General features: G+C 43.7%; 1 protein-coding gene across 9 annotated transcripts in view; it reads left to right on the top strand.

Moving 5' to 3' along the window:
- Positions 1 to 19,485, top strand: part of PXK (PX domain containing serine/threonine kinase like) — a 107,013-nt gene extending 87,528 nt beyond the window's left edge. For 5 of the 9 annotated variants that reach the window (XM_029051962.2, XM_029051965.2, XM_029051964.2 and 2 more), the window contains one exon: positions 17,384 to 19,485. In XM_029051962.2, coding sequence (XP_028907795.1) covers positions 17,384 to 17,586 — 203 coding nt within the window. In that variant the 3' untranslated portion in view covers positions 17,587 to 19,485. Of the gene's footprint in view, positions 1 to 8,066; positions 8,100 to 17,383 lie in introns of all 9 variants that reach the window. The other 4 variants (XM_029051968.2, XM_029051966.2, XM_029051969.2 and 1 more) reach the window with 2 other exon arrangements.
- Positions 19,486 to 19,874: the final 389 nt, after the last annotated feature.

The raw sequence follows: 19,874 nt of genomic DNA, 5'->3' as shown, positions 1-19,874 counted from the left end.
GAGGTTAAAGGGAAAGAGAAAAGTAGCAAAGGATTGTGTGACAAGGATATGATTCCAAAAAGAGAGGAAAGAAAAAGGAAAACCACTACTTTTTCATATTTGGGCAAAGGTTGGAAGTTTTCAACCAATTTACAGGTGAAATTTGATATGGCAACGCAAGGTAGCCAACTTTTCAGTCAGCTTTTCTTGTTAACCAGCTTAGTGGGGATTGCCACACTGGCTGCTGAGTGTGGATTGTGTGCTTGCCACCCTTTAAACGTGGTCTGTTCAGGCTATTAGCAAACTCCAGAGGAGTGCTGTTTCCTGGGCTCCATCTGTTCGTTGGTCAACAGGATGCAATCAATCAAGCAATGGTTTTTATTGAATGCTTACTGTGTAAGACACTCCACTGAGCCCTTGGGAGAGAACAATACAACAGAGTTGCAAGTTTCAGATACTAAAATCTAGCCCTTTCCAGAAGCATTTCATTAAAAGAGTGCTAGAGGAAATCAGAATCCTCTTGTTAGTATCAAAGGAACATGACATTAGGGCTAATAAAATAACGGAGCCCAAGAGCACTCCCAAAACAGGTAACGTTAATTTAAACACATCTTAATTTAACATTGGTCACTTTCCTCTAAGACGTCAGAGAGTTGTGAAAGTGACTAATGTCAATGCAGAGTGGTCTAGTGGATAGAGCAAGGGCCTGGGAGTTAGAAGGACCTGGGTTCTAATATCGGCTTTGCCATTTGTATGCTGTGTGACCCTGAGCAAATCACTTAACCTCTCTGTGCCTGTTACCTCCTCTGTAAAATGGGGATTAAGACTGTAGAGCCACATGTGGGACTGGATTGTGTCCAACCTGATTACCTTTTATCTATCCCAGCACTTAGAACAGTTCCTGGTACATAGTAGGTGCTTAACAAATTCCAAAAATACACCCCAAAAAACTTGAACTATTTACTGTAAATGGGTTGTGGGCAGGGAACGCGTCTACCAACTCTGTATTGTACTCTCCCATGCAGTTAGTACAGCGCTCTGCACACAGTAAGCGCTCCGGCAATATCATTGATGAGGATGATAAAGCATTTGTTACCAAGAAACTGATTCTTACCAAATGAGCTTTTGAAAGGGAGCCCACAGATCTTCTCCTGCCCTCTTCTGGGGATTTCTTGTAGTGCACGTTATAAAAAATATTAACGTCAGGAGCTCTGCTGGCTGCCTGGGGATGTAGCATTTGGAGGCCCCAAGCTGGGGAGCATGGTCCGGGATCTCGGATGCCCTCAAATGATGATGACGATAATAATAATAATAATTACAGTACTTGTTAAGCACGTACTATGTGCCAACCACTGTTCTAAGCACCAAGGTAGTTACAAATTAATCAGGTTGGACACAGTCCCTCTCCCATTTGGGGCTCACACTCTTAATCCCTTTTTACAGTTCAGGTAACTGAGGCCCACAGAAGTTAAGTGATTTGCCCAAGGTCACACAGACATGTGCCAGAGTCGGGATTAGAACCCAGGTCCTTTTGACTCCCGGGCCTGTGCTCTATCCACTAAGCCACGTTGCTTTTCAATGAAAATGTATTTAAGTAAATAAAATTTTTGGCTACATACAGGGCACTTTTTTTCCTCTCAGCTCTTCTTCCTTTCTAGACAGGGCATCTCTAAATGAAGTGAGATGTCTTCAGCCCACTCATACCTCAGCAAAGGCTGTGTGAAAGAATAATTTTAGGGATTTGTCCATTGCATGGGAAATGTGGCACCCTTCTCTCTCTCTTCCTTCCTCCTCCTCTCCCCTGCCAGCCCCTCACCCCCCAACACCTTCTAACTTAAAAGTGGCTGAAATAAAAAGTGCTGTGAAATAGAAGAAAGATCCTAACTCGGGATCGACTTAAGACATTTCAACGTTTGATGGACAGCTCTTAGAACATTTCTAAATTTACATCCTTTTTCAACTTTACAACACTACCATTCTATATCAGTCAATTGATAATCTATTAATGGTATTTATTGAGCACTTTAGGCAGAGCATTGTACTCAGTGCTTGGATCTATAATTCTGTTTATATTGATATCTGGTTGCTTGTCTTGATGTCTATCTCCCCCCCCCCCCTCGACTGTAAGCCCGTTGTGGGCAGGGATTGTCTCTCTATTGCTGTATCGTACTTTCGAGGCACTTTAGTACAGTGCTCTGCACACAATAAGAGTTCAATAAACATGATTGAATGAATGAACGATCCCTGGTATCAAGGAGTTTACAGTTTAACGGGGGGACAGAAATTAAAATAAATTTCAGGTAAGGGAAGCATCTGAGTATAAGGATGTGCACATAAGTGCTGTGGCATAGAATGAGTACCTGAGTGCTTAGGGGGTAGGCAGTAGAGAGGGAAAATAGGGTGGGGGGATGAGAGCCTAGTCTGGGAAGGCTTCCCAAAGGAGATGTGATTTCAGTAGGGCTTAGAGCATGGGATTGACAGTGAGTGAGGTGAGAGTATGGGACAGTGAGTAGATCGACATTAGAGGAATAAAGTGTTCAGGCTGGATTGGAATGGGAGAACAGTGAGGATAAGTAAAGGGGAGAGAGCTGATTTGAATCTGACAGTGAGGAATTTCTGCTTGATGCAGAGATGGATGGGCAATCATGAAAGCACTTAATGAGTGGGGAGATGTGCACAGAATGATTTTTAGGGACGTGATCTGGGCAGTAAAATAAAATGTGGGCTGGGGAGGGGAAAGACTGGAGGCACGGAGGTTGGCGAGGAGGCTGATGCAATAGTCGAGATATATGACAAGCGTTTGAACCGGTGTGGTAGCAGTTTGAAAAGGAAAGCGAATTGTGAAAATCAGATGGGAATAGAATCGACAAGGTTTAGTGATGGACTGGAACTATGCGACACTAATTCTGGGGACATAGACGGTGCATATGTGTATGAAGGGGAGGGGAGAGCATGGGAGCCGTGAGAGAATGGGGTAACAATTTTAAAAGCTGTTATTGTTAGGGATAGGGTGGGGGTGGAGGTGGGGTTGGGGAGAGGCCAAGAGGGTGGTCAGGGAGGGCTTGCTACCTGATCTCCGGGTGGAGTCTCTAGGAAGGGTTGACGTGTCCATTTTACTTCTCATGGAAAACCAGCTACCATATCACAGGGCCTCTCTGATGTAGTAAAAATGTTTTAATGTAGCTGTAATTATTCATCTATAACTGATAGAGTATACACGTCTAGGTAATTTTTGTAAAAACAGGGAATCTGTCCTTGATTCAGGATCCAATCCCACATTTATAACATTACTTCTAGGAAAAAATTGGTTTTGACTTACATTTCAATTTCTGATGGTTTTCAGGAACAAATAGTGCAGTAAGTGTGAGAACTGACTGTATTCAAAATTTGTTCCCTGTGTCCTCTTTAGATAGGGATAAATGCCAGTTACTTACTTTTGCAGGGGCCTTGCCAGGACTGCAATAACTGAAGCGGCATGGCCTAGTGGATAGAGCTTGGGCCTGGGAGTGAGAAGGAGCTGGGTTCTAGTCCCAGCTCTGCCACTTGTCCACTGCGTGACCTTAGGCAAGTCACTTAACTTCTCTATGCCTCAGTAACTTCATCTGTAAAATGGGAGCCTGTGTGGGACAAGGACTGTATCCAACCCATTTTGCTTGTATCCACCTAGTACGGTGGTAGTACAGTGCCTGGCACATAGTAAGCACTTAACAAATGGCAGTATTATTATTATGCCCGGTCCTGGGGCTGGACTGTCTAGTGGGTCCCTTCCATGAGCCACGAGGCAAATGATGTCAGGTATAGTGTCACTAGAGCTCATGGTATAGGGGATAGAGCACAGGCCTGGGAGTCAAAAGGTCATGGGTTCTAATTCCTGACCCCACCACTTGTCTGCTGTGTGACATTGGGCAAGTCACTTGACTTCTCTGTGCCTCAGTTACCTCATCAGTAAAATGGGGATGAAGACTGTGAGCCACACTTAGGACAACCTGATTACCTTGTATCTACCCCAGTGCTTAGAACGGTACTTGGCATATAGAAAGCGCTTGACAAATAGTATAATTATTATTATTAGAGCTCCAGTAGCTAGAGTAATGGTAGACAGGGAAGGGAGCTGTGGGGAGTCTTGGTTTGCCACTTATGCCCAGCAGGTAGCCAGAGTCTTGCTGGCTTTTATCTGGGAAGGAGTGGAAATCATCAGGAGGACCCCTCCCCCCCCCCACTGTAACCAAGTAGCATTTCCCGGCATACCTCTTCTCTGCTCCCCTCTCTCCATGCTTCACCTTGTAGCTCATTTCAATTAATGGTGTGTATCGAGCACTTATTGTATGCACAAGGAGTTTTCAGTCTAAAGGAGGTCTTCCTAAGAGCTAGTCGGCCCTTGGTATTCCCTTACCACGTGCTTCTCTGGTGAGATGTCTCTCTGGTGAGCTCTTTGTGGGCAGAGAATGTGTCAGTTTATTGTTATATTGTACTCTCCCAAGTGCTCGGTACAGTGCTCTGCACTTACTGTGGTAAGTGCTCAACAAATACTATTGACTGACTGACTGGTGCCTACATATATGATTGTGAGCTTGTTATGGGCAGAGAACATGGCCGCTAATTCTGGTATTGTAGTCTCCCAGGGCTTAGTGCAGTGCTCTGCACATAGTAAGTGCTCAATACCTTCAGTTGATTGATATATGAAAGGCTCATTCCCTTCCAACCCTGGAGCCCCACCATGTGCACATAATAATAATAACTGTGGTATTTGTTGAGTGTTTACTCTGTGCCAAACACTGTACTAAGCACTGGGGTAGGTTTGGTATGAGGTCAGACACAGTCCCTGTCCCACATGGAGCTCATAGTCTTAATCCCCATTTTGCAGATGGGGGAACTGAGGCACAGAGAAGTGAAGCAACTTACCTAAGGTCATACAGCAGGCAAGTGGCAGAGCCCGGATTACAACCCAGGTCCTCTGACTCCCAGACCTGTGCTCTTTCCACTAGGCCACACTGATTCTACATTACCTTCCTCGTAACCTCCCTCATAACCTCCCTCCAACCCCACTACACACACAGTAGAGCTGCACATCAACAATGCACCAATAAACCATGATGGGAGATAGGATGGAATCCTGGCCTTCTCCTTATCCTTTACTCTAGATCTTTCTCTGGCCCTGCTGGAGAAGTCAAGTTTACCATAAAGTTTCTTCCTCCAGCCTTCAGTGAGCTATTCCATTAATGCAGCCAGCTCCTGGTGATCCTCACCTAGCTATTTGTCGTGAACCTTCTGCAAAATTTCTTCTTGCTCTTATTACTCTAAAGATTGTATGAGGTTTAGGCATGTTATTAAAATATCACAGTTTATCCTTGAAATCTTCAATGGAAATCCTTCATTGAGCATTTCTGATCCCAGTTCTTTAAGGTAGAAAAGCTACCTTCAACTGTAGTCTGAGTTCAGAATGATATCAAATTAGTTTGTAATTCAGATGTAGTCACAGGCACTGCTCTGAGCCTAAAATATTTTAGGGGGTTATAGAGGCATCCTGAACAATTATAACAAGTATTGAGTCTTTTGTTTTTAATTGGCTGCCTTCCTCTAATAACTCAATCTCTTTTTGAGTCACTTAATTTAACCCAAGGACTTTTTTTTACAATAGTTTTGAACATTTTTTTCTCCCAAATTTGACTTTGATATTCTGACAAGAATCAGTAACATTTTAATTGTTTGGAACAAATGTCAATTATATTCATTCATTCGTTCAATCATATTTATTGAATACTTACTGTGTGCAGAGCACTGTACTAAGCACTTGGGATATTTAGAGAGCCTGCCTGTTTTGCAATAGTAACTGAAATGTGCAAGCTTTTTTAACTTGATTACAAATATCGTAAACTGCTGAGATGCTAATTGGTCTAGTAATGACTACATTCAGGGAAGATAATACTTTCCCCAAAGTAAGAATATAGGAAACACCCATTATACACTGTGTAAACTTGGCATGAATTTATTTGCCCTTAATTAACTGAATCCTTTTTTTTCCCCCAATAACACTAATTAAATAGATCCACTATTCTACAGTGAATCTTATTTTCTTGATATACTCCAAATTTCTGGACTCTTGTATGAGAAACAGGAGGCTAGGGATGCCACATTTGAGTTTTCATTTTTGACAGCCCCACTCTGGGAGCCCCACTGTCCCCTCACCTATATACCTCCAGTCTCCCAAGCCTGAAATATATTTTTATTCTAGAGTAAGCCCATTGTACACAAAGCCTTTGTTTCTGCAGTTTAAAAAAAAACACCAAAACTAAGCAAAGGACTTTTTCATCTTTTTCTGTGAAGAAATGCAGAATTGCCATTAAAAGGTAAATCTGGCACTTACCAAGTGTTCTCTTTGGTTAAATTGAGGGTTCTGCAAGTTTTCTCTGATTTGATAGCATTTTCATATGATTGTAAATTGGATCCTTTTTCCTTTGCTTTAAGCTCTTGTCCCTCAGCATTTTGTTTTGAGACGGTCAACCAGGGTTTATCAGTATGTTGACTCAGTAATCCTGCCTCCATTTCTAAAATGATTTCTTTTAGTTGCAGTATTGCCAGTTGAAAGTGGATCTGTGTGACCGACACATTTTCAATATTTGATTTTTCCAGAAAAGTTGACATTCTTCTACCCCATTTGCCTCTTAGGCAATTAACTTGGACTTCTTTTCTTGCTCCCCTGCAGCCCAGCCCTTTCTCTTCTCTGTAACCGGGTCTGGTTGACATGACAAATATACTCTGTAGCCAGCCTAATAGCTAATTGCATTTAGGGGGGGAAAACCCCATAGTTTATTTTCGTCATCATCAATGATATTTATTGAGCGCTTACCATGTGCAGAGCACTTCACTAAGTACTTGGGAGAGTACAGTACAACAGAGTTGATAGACACGTTTCCTGCCCACAATGAGCTTACAGTCTAGTCGGGGAGACATTTTCTGCTGAAGTGTGTATTTTCTGCCTAGGCAAAGTTGATCTTTCATGCACCCTCACTGCCTTTACTCCATTACATTTCATTGTAAATGTCCTCAAATGGTGTTTGAACTTTCCATTCTCAGGATTGTCTTAACTCAGTGATACCCAACTGTGGTTCCTAATCTGTCCATGAAACACGATGCCATCTTCTGTTCTAACATCTTGCTCACTAATAGTTTTCCTTCATTGTGGCCCTTCTCCACCCTACTCAACTCATCACCCACCACACCATCTACTACTCTGAGCAGACTCATTCCTTGATTTTGTTTTAGTGCTTTACAAAAGAAAATAAGCATATTTTTAATGGCAAAAAGAAAGACAAACTTGAAAGGATAGATTCCAGGGAAAGGCTGGAAACTAAAGAATAGTTTTGAGGAATAGAGTGGAAATAACTGAGCTCTAGAATGATAGCCCAGTCAGAATCTGTGTGGCAATGGCTGGCATTGGGGGATGCTGGGAAAGGGGTGAAAGGGTATGATGGGATTAGGAGATGCTACTCCTAAGGCTCAGAACGTTCCCAGTTCCCTGCAATGTTCCTGCTGTCCAGTGGGATTCCTGACCTCCAGGAGATATTGGAAGTGGCCATCCCAATTTGAAAGTGGCAGTGGCACTAAGTGTGTGGAAGTTTACAGTATGGCAGAGTTGGTAGTCAGGCTCCCTGCCCATGACGACTTTACAGTTTAGAGAATGACAGACATTAATATAAATAGCTCTGCATATTTCAGGTACTTATATGAAGATGTTTGCTTTAAAGGATGGATTATGCTCTTGAGTTTATAATAGTGAATATACAAAAACATGTTATTTTTCTGGTTCAAAAAGGGGTGAGGGGAGATTGTGATGTATTGAGTGCTTTTCAGTGATTTGGTTAATTTTTCAAAGAAATGCTCAAAAATGAGGTTTTCACACTGTGCATTTCTTGTTTATTGAAGTATGCCGTGGCAACGTAACAGGAATAACCAGCATGTGATCTAGACTAATTCTGTTGTCTGTTATTGTCTACTTGAAGGATACTAAAATCCAAATAATTATTCTTATGTTTTCTCTCTCTGTCTCTCCTTCTCTTTCTCTCTCTTCCTCTCTCTTCTGCTTTCAGTAGAGCATGCACCATTTTGAACGTGAATTTTCGGTAAAGTAACCCAATGCAGAATTTTCTAACTTAAAAGATGCTGTGCTTCTGAGTGGGGAAAATTGCCCCAGTTCACCTGGAGTGTTTCAATGGCAACCAAAATGAGCAGTGGGAAAGTGAAGAGGAAAACAGTTTTTATCTTGAAGGGTTTGAAATGAAATACAGCATCTTTTTTTTCAGTGGCTTCATTTATATTCATCCCACATTCATCAAGTGCCTTGAAATTTCCATTTTAACTAGAATGATCATTTTAAAATGTAATTTTAAAAGGAAGGTTGCAATCAGCATTAACTCCACAATGGTTTTCTACATTTCACTTTAAAAGTGTAAATTCCTGGTACAGCTGAAACCTTGATTTGAGGGGGCCTGTTTGCTGGTAGCTAAGTGAAGGAGAAAATGAAAGAATCATGTTGACTTCAAAAAAAACCCCACCATTTAACAGAAATTCCATTTTTCCTCCTCCCAATCCCCCATTGAAGTTCTCATTTCAAAACTACCATTGACTGGTGGTACTCTCCCTGTGTCCACCTATGCGGAATCATTGTTTGGGGCTCAAAGTGTCATAGCAGTAGTGAGGGATGCAGTCCAGAAGCTTCAAGTCCTCTTGACCCAAAGCTCAAAGGGCATCACTGAGCTCAAACTCATTCATGTCGTGGGAGAATCCACCCTCTGCAGGATCATGCACCACGGTCTCTCTGACGATCGCACCAACTGGGGGGAATGGTGCTTTTGAATGGAAGGTGGCAGTTGCGCTTAAGGAGAATGTGGGGTATGAGACAAGGGCTGGAGCTGCCCAGAGTTGCCAAGATGAGGAGTTTCCTCCAACACCCCAGTCATCATCATAATCATCATCATTATTATGATGTAAACGTTTTTTGAGATGGACCACCTTAATTGATAGTGTTGATCGAGCTCTTACTCTTTGCAAAGCACTGCACCAAGTGCTTGGAAGAGCGCAAACTTAGGAGACACCTGGCTAAAGCACCTCAGACTGAGTCGAGCAATCATACTTCAATCATTCGGTCACTGTGTACAGGGAACTGTACTTAGCGCTTGGAAGAGTGCAATATAACAATATAACAGAGTTGGTAGACATTCCCTGCCCCCAATTAGCTTACAGCCTAGAGTCCTGTAAATAATTGTAGAGCTCTGATTACACATGTTTACTAACAAATATTTTAATTGGCAATATACTTGTAAAGATTGACAGAATGTAAGTTCAAATGGAGTTTTGAAGCCACAGCCTTAAGATTTAAACCAGGAAACTTCAGAGTAGATCATCGACTCCTTCCCTGGCCTACCTTCCCATCAGCTTAATTAAGGGAAAGAGACTTCTTACCTATGCAGAGCCTGTTTCTCAGAGCTGAGAAAAGAAGCCCCTCACTCCATCAGCATCAGCAGAGGAGAGATTTTTGTCTCATTAGTTCCTCCTCGCCCTACACCCTACTTTAACTTGGACCTGAGAGAATTCCAGGAGCTTGACTCCATCCAGGATCACCTTTTACTACAGTGCAAAAAGGTATGAGCACTAATAATAAGGGTGGTATTGGTTAAGTGCTTACTATGTGCAAAGCACTGTACTAAGCACTGAGCTACATACTGGATCAACATGCCTGACAGTCCTTGTCCTACATGGGCCTTACAGTCTAAATAGGGATCATTCCTTTGGCTTACTGGAAATGTGGTTTCTCCTTTCCTTCTTTGCAATTCCCTTATCAACTTTTTTTTTAAGGGCATTTAAGTGCTTACTATGTTCCAATCACTGTTCTAAGCACTGGGGTCGATAGAAGCTAATCAGGGGGACCACAGTCGATGTCCTACATGGGAGTCAGTCTTAATCCCCATTTTACAGATGAGGTAACCAAAGCCCTGAGAAGTTAAGTAACTTGCCCAAGGTCAAACAGCAGGTAGTGGCAGAGCTGGGATTAAAACCCAGGTCCTTCTGACTCTCAGGCGGGTGTTTTATCCACCAGTCCACACAGGACCTCTGGATGTTTTGAAAATAATAATAATAATAATGTTGGTATTTGTTAAGCGCTTACTAGGTGCCGAGCACTGTTCTAAGCGCTGGGGTAGACATAGGGGAATCAGGTTGTCCCACATGGGGCTCACAGTCTTAATCCCCATTTTACAGATGAGGGAACTGAGGCACAGAGAAGTGAAGTGACTTGCCCACAGTCACACAGCCGACAAGTGGCAGGGCTGGGATTCGAACTCATGAGCCCTGACTCCAAAGCCCGTGCTCTTTCCACTGAGCCACGCTGCTTCTCATGGCTTCTCGTGAAAATACACAGCTCTCATCAAAGATTGGCTGTAATACAGGTTAGCCAAACAATGATGATATTTATTAAGCCTTTACCCTGTGCCAAATTGCTGGGCTAAATGCTAGGGTAGATACAGGATAAACATATTCATTCAATAGTATTTATTGAGCGCTCACTATGTGCAGAGCACTTAACTAAGCACCTGGAATGTACAATTGAGCAACAGATAGAGACAATCCCTGCCCAATGAGGGGCTCACAGTCTCAGACACAGTCCCTGTCCCACAAAGAGTTCACAATCTAAGCAGTAGGGAGAACAAATATCTTATCCCCACTTTTCAGGTAAGGAAACTGAGTCAAAGAGTTTTTGAGTGACATGCCCATGATCACACAGCAGGCCAGTGGCAAAGTGGGATTGAAACCTTGGTCTTCTGTTTCTTCCCCTCAAGCATTCCTACCGGGGAACTGAAAGATTTCCAAGTATGTCTTTTAGAGGCAATCTGACTCTGGAGAGGTTGCGTTTCCATGGTGGCAGGTCTGCAGTAGACAGTGCTCTCTACCTGCCTGTCCCCCCCTGCTCAGCACACTGCCATTCAAATGAACAGTGGTCTGTTTGGCACATTGGGGAAAGGAAAGATGTACGATACCGTTCGTTCATGGTAGAACTCTCCCTCTCTCCTGTCTCCCTGCTAAGTGGGTTGGCCTCTAGGTGGGCAGCATAATGCCAAAATAGCCCTAAGGAGAGGGGGGGTCTGCTGAACAAAGCTGCTTAGATGCTGCCCTCTTTCCACCCTGTTAAGAAAAGCATCCTCCCATTTCATCTCAACCTGCCTGTGGCAATTACAGTCCTTTTCCTCATATTCTGTCCTCAGTGGAGTGGAAAGGCCCAGCCGGTCACCATTCTCTGCTATGCTTTCCTATTCCTTAAGACTGTTTAAGTGTCCTGAATTGCCACTCATTATCATTAGCTTGCCTTCTTCGATACTGTCCTTTTTGTCAAATAAGTGGGTTTGCAATAATAATAATAATTGTGGTACTTAAGAGCTTACTAGGTGCTAAGCACTGTGGTAGATACCAGATAATCAGGTGCACATGGGGCTCACTAAGTAGGAGGGAGCACATAGCATTCCAGTCCGGAGGCTGTTCAAGCATGAACCTAAGGAATTGTTGGCCAATGAGTACTTGCAGAGGCCCTGCCCCCATGATGAGGGGGCTGGGAGGGCATGGAGTGAATGGATTTCAATATTGTTTTCTAAGTCAGTATGGTGAAAGTCAGCCTTAATGCTGAAGTTCCCAACTTTAGCGTAGTTACGGTCTGAAGAGCCGTTTTTTGGATTTGGTAAAACAGCACACTTTAAAGAACAAATGACAAAGTGCCTATTTCTCTTTCTTGTAGTAAGTCCTTACTTGTGCAAAGCATTGTGCTAAGCGCTGGGGGGATATAAGATAAGATAGATATTAGGTACCCACAGAGGGACTCTCCATCTCAAAGGCAGGTCAGTGGCTGCTCCAGCTTTTCTTTTCAGAGAAGCAGTGTGGCTCAGTGGGAAGAGCATGGGCTTTGGAGTCAGAGGTCATGGGTTCAAATCGCGGCTCGGCCATTTGTCAGCTGTGTGACTTTGGGCAAGTCACTTAACTTCTCTGTGCCTCAGTTACCTCATCTGTAAAATGGGGATTAAGACTGTGAGCCCCACGTGGGACAACCTGATTACCTTGTGTCTACCCCAGCGCTTAGAACAGTGCTTGGCACATAGTAAGCGCTTAACAAATACCAACATTATTATTATTGTTTTTCTTTGCATCGTTACCACCTCCCATTTTTGCACTACCTCGTGACTTGCTGAGCCTTTAAGCAAATAGAACATGTAATTATTTGGAATTATTATGGTTTATCATCTCTAGGTACCTCTCATCCATGGTCACCCAGAATATTTTGGAGTTTGTGTGGGATTTAGCCCCATCCCGGTCTCTCTCCCTTAGACACGCTGAAATCGACTGTGATTTCTTCTTCTCCAAAATCTTGGATGTTTTTTGCAGTCCCTTTATGTCCCCTTTATGCAGTATCGTACATCTGCCAAGACACTCAGTTCTGCCACATACTTTGGCTAGAACCTTGTTAGGGAACTAGGGGATGTTTGTCCAAGGGTGTGAGCCTGTTTGGAAACGGTGAGCCACGGTATCAGAAGCAACAGTTTGGGCTCAGGCACGGGGCATCGGAACCGGTGAGTACTACGTGGCCAGCTTTCCTGAACACAAGATTTTGCGAGGACGCAACCCTCTCATTCTAGGAGAACTGGGTATAAATGGAATTGTGGCTCAGGATGATATTGTTGCTTTTCATTGTTATCTGTTCCCTGCCACCCTCAGCTCTGTGTCCCTTCTGACCCTATCATGATGTTCCCAACTCACTGTGAATGGGGTTTGAATGTCTTTCCAGATCATGCATATTGTCATGGGGATTAATTATGCACCCCGGGTAAAACTGGAACTTGTAAAAACCTAGCTTCATTTACTTGGTTAATGATCTCCCTTGGCATTTTATTACTGAATTTAATTTGGTGTATAGGCAACTGAAAAAAATGAAGGCACTGTACAGTCAGCGATGAGGATATGGGCCTCTGAGAGTCTGATGTGCTTGAGTTCTAGTTCAACAGAACCTTTTTAAAGTCAGTCAATTGTATTTATTGAGTGCTTACTGTGTGCAGAACACTGTACTAAGTGCTTGGGAGAGTACAATATAATAATAATCAGTTACATTCCCTGTCCATAATGAGCTTACAGCCTAGCCGGGGGAGACAGACATTAAATAAATTACAGAGATGTATATAAGTGCTGTGGGGATGAATAAAAGCAATAAGTCAGGGCAATGCAGGAGGTCATTGGAGAAGAGGAAAAGAGGGCTAAGTCAGGGAAGGCCACTTGGGGATACGCTGCTTCATGCACATTAATCTATAATGTGATTTCGAATAAATGCTTCCCTTCTTGCAGGCTCCCACTCTCTTAAGAAGTGGTTTCTGCCCAGAGCCTAGCTTCGTAATGATGGTGTTTATGGCTTTCTATGTGCCAAGCACTGTTCTAAGTACTGAGGTAGATAGAAGGTAAGCAGATTGGACACCGTCCCTGTCCCACAAAGGGCTCACAGTCCAAGATGGGAGGAAAATATTCCCATTTTACAGCTGAGGAAACTGAGGCAAAGAGAAGTGAAGTGACTTGCCCTAGGTTATACAGCAAGCAAGTGACAGAGCTAGGACTAGTACCTAGGTCTCCTGGTGCTCCAGCCCTGTGCTCTTTCCTCCATACGAAGACGGGTTTTACTCCAAAGGGAAAACTTTTGCACTTCGTTGTATTTAACAAAAGAGAGTTAGTTAACTGAAGCTGAAGCTGAAGTCCTTTAAGCTGAAAGCAGGGAATTCAGCAGCTGTGGGAGGTAGGGGAGACAGTACACTTCCTACTCAGATTTAAGGAGACAGAGAAAAAGACAAGCAGAGAAACCAGGAAGTTAATGCTAAACGCAGTACTTTCCGTGTGTGTGTGTGTGTGTGTTTGTGTCAGTGTTTTCTGTGAAACCTACAACCACGGATATATGCACAAGGAGATAGACACACCCACACACAGAGAGAAAAGCAGAAAAATCAGTATCAGTCATTCAGTGGTATTGAGCACTTGCTATGTGCAGAATGCCATGCTAAGTGCTTAGTACTTCTGTAATACAATATATCATCATCATGTTATTTAATCACTTCCATTGTGCCAATCACTGTTCTAAACAGTGGGGTAAATACAAGTGAAGCAGGTTAGACAGAGTCCCTATCCCACATGGGGCTCACCATAGGAGGGAGAACAATATTGAATCCCCATTGTACTTTTAAAGAAACTGAGGCCCAGGGAAGTTAAGTGATTTGCCCAGGATCACACCACAGGTTTGAATTAATACTCAGGTTCTCTGACTCCCAGGGCTGTGAATTTTCCACTAGGCCACACTTCTTCCCTTTTAGGTATGTTCTGTCTTGAAGTACTTGTTAATATTATTATTTAAAAGCTGATTAAGAATCTGAGACCTCAAAACACTAAACTCTTAATTCTTAGGAGCTCGCTGACTTGCATAGAGTAGTTTCACATTGCACGGTGTGTTTCCAGAACACAACTATGATGTACATGGAGACATTTCCACTAAAAATCCTCTAACTTCAAACCAGGATCCAGCTGCCTTTTGTTTGGGAGAGTGTCCAAAGCTGTATGTGTAAGGTATAGGGTGGGCATTTCCAAAGATACATAAAAACTCCTCTCTCCATTTCCTGCCCTGAGGTTGTTCATGGGAACCTGCCAGTAGGTTGAGAAACTGGCCCACGAGCAAATCATTTGGGCTAGAAGCAGTGCCAACTTAGCAGAAGCAGCATGATGTAGTGGATAGAGCACGGGCCTGGGAGTCAGAAGATCGTGGGTTCTAGTTCTGGCTCCGCCACTTGTCTGCTATGTGACCTTGGGCCTTCTCTGTGCCTCAGTTACCTCACCTGAAAAATGGGGATTGAGACTGAGCCCCATGTGGGACAGGGATTGGGTCCAACCCAATTTGATTGTACCCACCCCAGCTCTTAGTACAGTGCCTGGCACATAGGGCTTAACAAATACTATTATTATTATTGTCATCATCATTATTATTAAGGGGATGGGGATATAGAGGGCAACTGGCCGGAGCACCAAAGTGGCCCACTAGGGGAGCCCCAGTAGCTTTGGGGGGAGTCTGGGCAATCACGGCCTTTTGAATCAATCAGAGTTAATGGAAGAGGACTAAAATTGGAGCCAAGGCAGCAGTTTTATTTTTTGTTCCCTGTTGGCAGGTCACCATTCCCTTTGCCCCTGCTGGGCTTCTCTTGTCCCCATCCTGGGAGGCCAGGGATAAGCAAGCTGAGCACCCATCTCACCCTCTGTCTGCCTAGACCACCCGGCGGCTGCTCTGGAGCCTAAGGGGATGTCTGTGCTTGGGAGCTGCTGCAGCAGCTCTTTGAAGCCCACAGGGTCAGTTTACCCAGCTGCCCCACTGCAAGAGACTCTACTTCTGGCCAGCGAGATCTTTCCCTTGCCGCAGATGTAGTTTCAGCAACCCCTGCTTGCTGCAGCTCCCAGAGCTGTTGGACGTATAGTGAAGCACTGCAGGCCAAGTCACTGGCAGCCAGCCTTGCTCTGACCCAAGGCCAGATTTTTCCCACTTTTCTTCCTCTAGATCCATCCCCTAAGCCACTTCCTTGTAGATTATGCCCACATTACCCTCTAATATGAACAGTGTCAGCTTTTCCTTTAGAGTACATCTGTGATTTGAAAGTCATTTTCTGGTACTGAAAATATGACTTAGAATCAGGGAAGGGCCATGATTTTGCTTCCTTCTATTACCCGGGCTTTCCTTGGCCATTACAACAGTTTCATTTCCTGAAGAACAATAGGGCTTTCTGAAAAGAGAGGACTTTTTGAATAGTAGGGCACATGATATGTCCCAGGACATTAGCCTGCCCTGAATGTATGAGACTGTATACATATGTTGCTTTCAGTTGAAATTGGATTTGGGAAACTGGAGCTGTGGAAGGGTTGTGGTTGTCAATTGCTGGCCGAGATCATGACTATTTCTTCTTGCAATCTCTTCATCACACAACAGAGATGCTGGCTTTTTAATTGGCATTGCAGTGGAGTGTTTTGGAATTTTCACTTGCGTGATTTCAACAATGATGTCTTTATCACCATTTGATAACATTGCTGACAGCAAAATCTGTAAAAAAAAAATAACTTCAGATATTGGCTTTCTTGATTCTGGGAGAATCAGGACTAATGAGCCGCCTTCTCTCGCCTGGCCCTCTGGAGGGTGGAACAACTCACCCTCTGGAACAACAGAGGAAAAAGCAACGTCCTCCTGGCCCTCTAAAATCTCCACTTGAAATGGGTGAACTCCAGCACCTTAGGGAAAATCACTCCTTCGGCCACAGCTGCTTGCATTATTCTCACTCTGCCCACGAACATACCCTTTTCAGTCGTCTTCAGCAGTGACTGGGCTGTTGACTGAATTTACCGGTTGTGCATGGCCTGCTATCCTGTTCCCGGTAGAGCTCCTTGTAATAATAATAATGTTGGTATTTGTTAAGCGCTTACTATGTGCCGAGCACTGTTCTAAGCGCTGGGGTAGACATAGGGGAATCAGGTTGTCCCACGTGGGGCTCACGGTCTTAATCCCCATTTTACAGATGAGGGAACTGAGGCACAGAGAAGTTAAGTGACTTGCCCACAGTCACACAGCCGACAAGTGGCAGAGCTGGGATTCGAACTCATGAGCCCTGACTCCAAAGCCCGTGCTCTTTCCACTGAGCCACGCTGCCTCTCTAACAGGTCCTGTACAAAGGGGCTGGGAAAAGTTCTTATACTGTGCACAAAGGGAAAGCAAGCCATTCATCTCCCCTTCTGAAGGCCATGGAGGTGTCCCCTCAGGGTTCTCCATTGAGCAGAATCAGGCTCAGTGAGAAATACCCAGTGCTAATGAAGCAGGCAGTCCGAGGGCCTTAGCATTCCTTTGCCCCATGTGAGCCTTACAGCAGGTAGATGGCAGGTGCACCCATGGAGCCCAAGCCATCCAGTTTAGGAGCAGAAGGGGCTGCAGGGGAGTCTTCCAAAGACACTTGCCCTCCCTGCCCTCCCCACTGGAGAACAGCAAGGGGGATGAAAATTTAGAACCACTGGTCCCTCAGCAAGGGCATGGCATGCCTAGAGAATGGAGAAAAAGCAGGTTGTTTTTAATAAGAGATAAAGCCAACCTTCATCTGTCCCTCCATTCAGTGCTCTTAGCCCTTGGGATATAAAAATAAAATCAGTAATGGTTGGGATAGCAAATCAACTGTTTAATTCAAAACGACCAAGATCTGCCAAACTGTTAGTCTTACCAAAGATCTCATTTCATTCTTGGCCATGTGTTAGTTGCACGTGCCTGGGGGTGGTTTGGGGTGGGGTGTAACACTGACTCAGTCGTATACCTTCAATTCAACAGGGGGATCGACCTTCTCTCCACCACCCCCACCACCGCTGCCAGCTGCACCTCCACCACCAGACGTGGATGTACCGACCCAGCTTTCCTCTCACTCTGTGAATGGTACAAGCAGAGGAGCCTTGCTCAACTCCATCCAAAATTTTCAAAAAGAAACTTTGAAGAAAGCAGAAACCTGTGACCACAGTGTGCCCAAGATCAGCTGAAGAGGATTGTTTGCATTTGGCTGGAATATTTAAGGTTTTCTTTTTTCCACGAAAAAAATTCTTTTAGGTCAAATACCTGATTGCCCAGTGCAGAGCAGTATATATTGTTTTGCAGCTGTCCTATGTCAGAATTATTTCAGCTTTTTCAAGAAGAAAATTATTTTTCTAACTGTTGAGTGGCAGTACTATGTAGTTTGAATGGCAGTGGCATATTGAGATAACTATTTGGTTCCCTTATTCTAGTTTTAGGGAACACTGCTCTTTCTCTGTAGAAACCAGTTTGAAGGTGCAACATATTGGGTCAGTATATTGACCATCTGAGTGAAAAGGACAGGCTCCTAGCAGCAGTCCTGAGTCAAGACCTTGAATTTTTCTGTTTCTATTCCCCTTTTCCCCTTCAAAAGTAGCTCCATGGAAAAGCACTGTTGCTTAAACTATTTTCCCATGCCTTTCTGGGGCTCTGGCCACTTTTGCTATAATATCTATAATCCAATTCATTTTAGATATTAGCAGAAAACCCAGTTCAAAACATACTACATAGCAGGGGTTAGAAAGCACCCTCAAAGATACAGGGGAAATTTTGGCATAACAATAAGGGCTATGAGAACCTTGTTATAGCAAGAAGGTAGTGGCCAAGCTAGGGTCCCAGCACTGATATAGTGACAGCTATCTCCAAGACAGTCTTACTATTACAAGCTTGTAAAGTGAAGGGGGTTTGAAGTTGTTTGAAATTTTCAGCTGTATCCCAAGATTCAGGAAAGAATGGAACTGCCTGGTAGTTGGTGCTGGCCTGGAGTTAACTCCACAACTCCCTGGGAGCCCCCAGGGGGCTTTTTGGTCAAACAGCACTCCCAAGCCCTTTTTTCCCCCACAGGTCATCCCCTCTGCCCCCCAATCCAGTGTGTTTGCAGAGAAGGGAATCATCAATGATGCCACCTGCTTGGTGGTAGGGAAGAGTTCCTGGCATCTATTACTCCACTTGCTATCAACCTGAAGCCCCACCTCCTGCCCAGATGCTCTGGGCTCTGAATCAACAGTATCCACTGCTTCAGCACTTTAGGGTCTGGAACAAGCATCCCATTTGTTATTTCCTTCCCACCCCCCAAATTCCTCTGGCCCTGGCTATAGTCAAGCAGAAGGAGCAGGGAGTTGGCTCAGATGTATGTACTGTCTGTAAAGCTGGGTGTGGTGCACGTGCTGTCTTAAAGGGGTTTGGAATCATGAGGGCTCAACCCTGTGGGCAATTTCTTGCCTCTCCTGAGCATGGTAAGGCTTCACTTTTAATTGGACATTAGCATCTGCTCAAATTTTAACAAGCAGCAGTGTCCATGATTACCCACCTTAATCTGCTAAGGCAAAGGTTATGGGTGTACAACTGTTCTCTAGTTGAATAGCCAACATTGTATCTTTTAAATCCACTAGTAGGGGACTTTACAAGTGAATTTAGAATCCTTAATGACTTTTGATCATTGAAAAAAATTGAACACACACTTTACAGATTTTAATGTCATTTATTTGGAGAGGTCCTTTATGGGATATTGTGCTAAAACTTTAAACAAATTGCACTTTAAAGGATTGTAGGTAATCCATTTCTAAATTCAAGTATACATCAGTGTTTGCTACTATGCATAATATCATTGTGATAATCCCCTCTAGCCTGTGATCTATATTTGCTGTATTTTTTACAATAAATCATGTCAGAACTCATGGGCTGTAGCTGGGCTAGATATTTCCCATAGAATTCATAGCAATCCCATTGATTTAAAAAAAAAGGTGTAGAAGATCCAATTACTAGTGTAAAAAAATATATTTTTCCATTTCATGTGGTCTGTGTCAACAGATTTCTCTTGGATCATTTTCTTTATTAATAAAGGCTAACTATCTGACTGCAAGCAATGACTCAGCTGTGTCTGGAGTGACTGTAATGTCTCATTGTTATATTAAGCACTCAACTACCATTTCTATGTCCTATGGACTAAGGTGGGGAGGAATCTGAATAACAAGAAGGAGCATGGCCTAGGGGAGAGAGCACAGGCCTGGGAGTCATCAGACCTGGGTTCTAATCCCAGCTCCAGCACTTGTTTTTTTCAAGTGCTTAGTACAGTAAATGCTCAATCCATGATTGATTTTGTCCAGGCAGCTCAACTTCTTTGTGCCTTACCTGTAATAAAAAAAAAAAGGGGGGGGGGGAGGGAGGGGGTTAAGTCTGAGCTCCAGCTGTGATATGGACCATACTCAACCTGATTAGCTTATCTACCCAAGCACTTAACATTAAAAAAACACCCATT

The sequence above is a fragment of the Ornithorhynchus anatinus genome, chromosome X1, assembly GCF_004115215.2.
Source record: "Ornithorhynchus anatinus isolate Pmale09 chromosome X1, mOrnAna1.pri.v4, whole genome shotgun sequence".
NCBI classification, from domain to species: domain Eukaryota; kingdom Metazoa; phylum Chordata; class Mammalia; order Monotremata; family Ornithorhynchidae; genus Ornithorhynchus; species Ornithorhynchus anatinus.
This window is presented reverse-complemented; position numbering and strand designations above follow the sequence as displayed.